Here is a 4,530-nt window from a genome sequence, read left to right as displayed (position 1 = left end):
CGGCTAGCCTAAATAATATATCAAAATTTATCAATAAATAGCTTAAAACAAAGTTGTAGAGAATCAAAAGACAACCCTAAGGTTTTATCGAAAATCCAACAGAGTTTTCCTTATACCTAGGACTTACCCACCTGCAAAAAGGTCAAAATAACACTTCTAAATCTCAAATTCTCACAACCACATCTCATCAACATCATATGGCCCCTCCTGGGCCCTCCAAAATAGTCAATACTCACAAATATGAAAATTTACATTTTAGTCCCTATAACTAATATTTTATTATAAATCATTCAAACGAATTCTAAAATTTTTAACATTTTGCCCCGCAATCCTTAGTAATATTACAAAGAAAATACAAAAGGAATTATAATTTTCTAACCTCCCATGAATATTTTATGAATTTTTAATCTAAACCCGGTACTAAATAACTGAAGAAACTTAGGGTTCAGGTTTACCTATACCAATTTTGACTCTTGGAACGCGTCTGGGGCATCTGCAATTGGTGGGGTAGCCTATAATTTTGACCTGGTTCTAAAATAGTTTCTGCAGCTTATTTGCTCGGCCCGAAATTGTAGATCCGGATGACGGTCGAATTTCCATGAAACGAAAATACCTACGCGAAGTCTACAACACCAAGTATTAGAATAAAATATTTACATATAAAATAATTATTTAAAAATTAGGGGTGTTACAACTATCGTGTTAAAATCTTAAGTTAATAGCAGAGGTGCAACTTCAACCCTTATAGCGTAGTAGCTCAAGCCCCATGGGCGAAAGAGATTTAGGCAAGATGTTGACACCACCAGGCCAACAGTAACTTAGCCTATAAGTTTTTTAGTTCAATAGTCATAATCTCCCAAAAAGAAAATGACACAACACTACAGAAACAAACAAGATATCCTAATGTCAAAGGAATAAAGAGAAACATCAAACAAATATTATTCTTATCGGAAAATTGAGGAAACCCTAGCAGGAGTAAAGAGTCATCACTTAAGACGAATGCTAGACTCCATAGCCATCGAGAGAATTTAAAGTTCTTTCATTTTTAGACTTTTCAAATACACCCAATCTGGTCTATCTTTGTTGTTGATCTCTAATGATATGAGATTTAGATGACTAAAAAAAGCAATAAAATATAAAATTGTGCATTATTTTTAGATTTTTTTACCTCAATATTTGGTTGTGAAGATTAGATATTTGAACTCAAGCTCAGCCATATATATATAACATAAGATCCATAATGTAAAACTACAATAATAATAATTTATGAATATAATACAATAATTTTTTTTATCATAAATTAGAGAATATATAGAATGGAAAATTGTCATTGCAATGAAGATAATTGTAACTAATTAAATTGTGTCAAAATAACTAATCCAAAATAAATAAACAAATAAACACCTTTAAAATTTTAGTTTCAGTATTGTAATTAGGTTAAATTCTCATTGGCACTGTAATAACGGCAATTTATAAACGTGTTCATAAATAATTATATATTACATAAGTAAAAACTTTCTAAATTAATGTTTAGTGTATATATATATATATATATATATATATATATTCCTGACCAATGCAATCATCTTTACTTGGAAATGCCTGCCCAAGACCTTGATTATATCAAATTTATTAAGGCATGATGCAAGTAGATGATGGGATTAAGAAATTCTTGTGTGAAATTATTTCATTATGAATTATTACATTATAATTAGAAACTTTTTGGATTTATACATTTATTCCACTTTTTATCTTGGAGTTAATGATGGATTGAATTATTCAAGATATGGGAATTCCAAGTAATGAATTTTTTATTTTATTAAGCTTTCATCTTATTAATTAATTAGCAAGATGTTGAGATTTGTTTTTATTATATAATTTACTTAATTCTTTCTCTGTGATAAATGTTATATTTACAACTTCAATCGGAGTAAATGGTGTAAATTAAAAATTTTTTCTTTAAATTTTACTATGTGTGCAATGTGATTGATGCATGAATAATAATTCTATGTCATTAATTAAAAACTCCAATAATAAATAACTCTTTTTAAAAGTTTCTACACTGAAATTTGACACTTAATTCATTTAATTTATAAGTATTTTTTATTCCCTCTCATTAACTTAATCTGCGATCTCCTTGCACTCTAATGTTCGTTGAAATGAACTTTAGTACTTAACAGTAAATGTCTTAATTAATTATTTAATATCATAAGACTATTTATTAAAAAAATTGATAAAATTTAAAGTAAAATTTTAGAATTAAGACTATATAATAATAACATAAAATATATTTCTCATAAGTTGACAACATAGGTTGAAACAAGGGACAATTGCAGGGCCGGGCGCTCCAACCAAGCTAGATTGGGCCTAAAAGCCACGGGCTCGGGCAATAAATCCATTTTTAATCAACCAATGACCAAGCTCAAAGCACTCCATGAACTAGTTTTCTTACTCCTAACATTGTTATTATTCAAAATCCTGAAGCCAGACATTGCCCCCTTCTACAGACAGCTTGAGGCCTCAGCAAAATCAGAAACTGTCCCAGCGGCATTGGTACAGGAAGCATCAGCTGGCCGATTATTGTATGTCAGTTTCACATCCTCCAATTCAATTCCAGTGCATGGATACTTGGTGCTACAATCCAATTTCACTGCCACTTCCGTTGCTGATGATCCATGGATGTCTTGGTATGTCACGTCGCTAATTTTAACTCCTGATTCCTGTCCAATATCAACAAGTAGATTGATTGATTTTGAATTCAACATATAAAATAATTTAATTGATTTGCAGAGTATCAGATCTTACCTGGTTAGGACAATTTTTGTCGCCAGGACAATAATTTTGATCAATCAAAATTGGGTTTTGGACATTGGTCATAACAGCATGTTGGAAAAGAATGTTCCTAGCAAAACCATTGCTGGGTCTCCCCCAGGCTTTAATCCTCACACCATTTTCAGTGCCGGTAAAGGTAGTAGTCTTAACAGTTACATTTTGCACTCCATCTTCTTCAAGTTTCTTGCCTAAACTTCCAATGCTGGAACAATCACATTTTTTTTTTTGCAATAAAATTTCAGTACCGTATTGCATGAAAACATGTAAAGAATACATGGTCATTTGTGAAATAAGTAACAATTTTCTTTACCTGATTCCATGGCCAGGTCCGCAAGCAACATTTTCAACCCATAGATTAGTGGTGCCAGGGCCAACTGATACACAATCATCACCTGTACCAATCTTGGAATTCAAGATTGTGACACCAGTTGATGATTCAACGTGAATACCATCAGTGTTCGGGCTGTCGCCAGGGGCAGAGACTCTCACATTTTGTACTTTCACATTCTGGCAGCCGTTGATGACAATGTGAAACTTCTGGCTATCTTGTGATGCTAATCCATTGATTTCAATATTATTGGAATTGGAAAATTCTATTGACTGCGCTTACAAAACAAGAATATTAGCATGTTTTAGATAACTACTTCTCTTCATAAGTCATTAATGAGTTTTGGCTAAGTGGTCCTGTATTTTTTTCCCAGAATTATGAGTTTATGTGTTTAGAACTCTAGAGCTTACCGTTGCTCCTTCGGGGCAACTCTTGTCGGAGGCTTTGCATGACCACAAGCCAGTGCCTTGACCGTCCAGTATACCACCGGAAACGGTAACCCCATCAACATGCTCAAACATTAGCCAATTTTTTTCATCACCAATAGACGAATAATCCGACGGAGCCACAAGGGTACCATCGATAGTAACTACAATGGCACTGTTCTTGCAGGGGCCCTGAAAGGTCACTTTGCCTAGAGAAAACTTCCCTGAAGGCACGTATAGAGAGGCAGGTGCCGTAGACGCACAGACCTGGTCCCATGCAGCAAGAAAGGCCTTGGTTGAGTCAGTTGTGCCATCGGGCTTGGCACCATAACTCTGCACACTATATTGTGCAGGTTCTGCAATAATAGCAGGAGGTGATGAAGCAAATAAAATGAAGACAAGTGTAAAAGCAAGAAAGCTCAGTGCGTGTGCCATTTGTTGTTTGGTTGATAAGAATGTTTCAGAGGAAGAGGGATAGAGAGAGCGGGATATGGAGAGTTTGTGTGGGGAAGTTGAAACTGCCTGACGAGTTTATATAGAATTTTGAATAGAATCTTAGGAAGGATTTTTACATTTCTTTTTTATTTTCTTGACTGAAAATTAATAGTAATTTCTTCTTCTGTTTTTATCATTTTAGTCAAGTAAGTAAGCAGCCGACCCGCATTAACAAAGAAAATTGAGTTAAAAAACAAAGAAGATTGAGGAAGAAAAAGAAAAAAAATGAAGCGCCATCAATTTGAAAGATGTACGCTTTCTTCGGCAAATTAATTTCGTTGAAGGGAAATCTTTAATTTTCTTGATTATCATGTGATATGACCGAAGCCAAGAAAATTTACTTTGCAACGACAGGTCGTCCAATAAACCAGTTGCAATCAGTAAAAGGAAAGTGTGCATGCATTTAATGGGAAATTCATCTTCATTTACATTTTCCTTATTTATAATGCA

The 4,530-nt window shown here is 33.6% G+C and overlaps 1 protein-coding gene across 1 annotated transcript; it reads right to left on the bottom strand.

Annotated features, from left to right (window-relative positions):
* Positions 1 to 2,438: 2,438 nt before the first annotated feature.
* LOC131177512 (polygalacturonase-like) lies at positions 2,439 to 4,020 on the bottom strand. The gene is made up of 4 exons (XM_058142525.1): positions 3,571 to 4,020; positions 3,143 to 3,432; positions 2,806 to 3,034; positions 2,439 to 2,720 (listed from the first exon to the last, which is right to left on the bottom strand). Exons 1-4 carry the CDS (start codon positions 4,018 to 4,020, stop codon positions 2,502 to 2,504), a joined length of 1,188 nt encoding a protein of 395 aa, XP_057998508.1. The 3' UTR covers positions 2,439 to 2,501.
* Positions 4,021 to 4,530: the final 510 nt, after the last annotated feature.

This window comes from Hevea brasiliensis, unplaced genomic scaffold (genome assembly GCF_030052815.1).
Source record: "Hevea brasiliensis isolate MT/VB/25A 57/8 unplaced genomic scaffold, ASM3005281v1 Scaf522, whole genome shotgun sequence".
NCBI classification, from domain to species: Eukaryota; Viridiplantae; Streptophyta; class Magnoliopsida; order Malpighiales; family Euphorbiaceae; genus Hevea; species Hevea brasiliensis.
The sequence above is the reverse complement of the archived record's forward strand: the minus strand, read 5'-3'. Positions and strand labels throughout refer to the sequence as shown.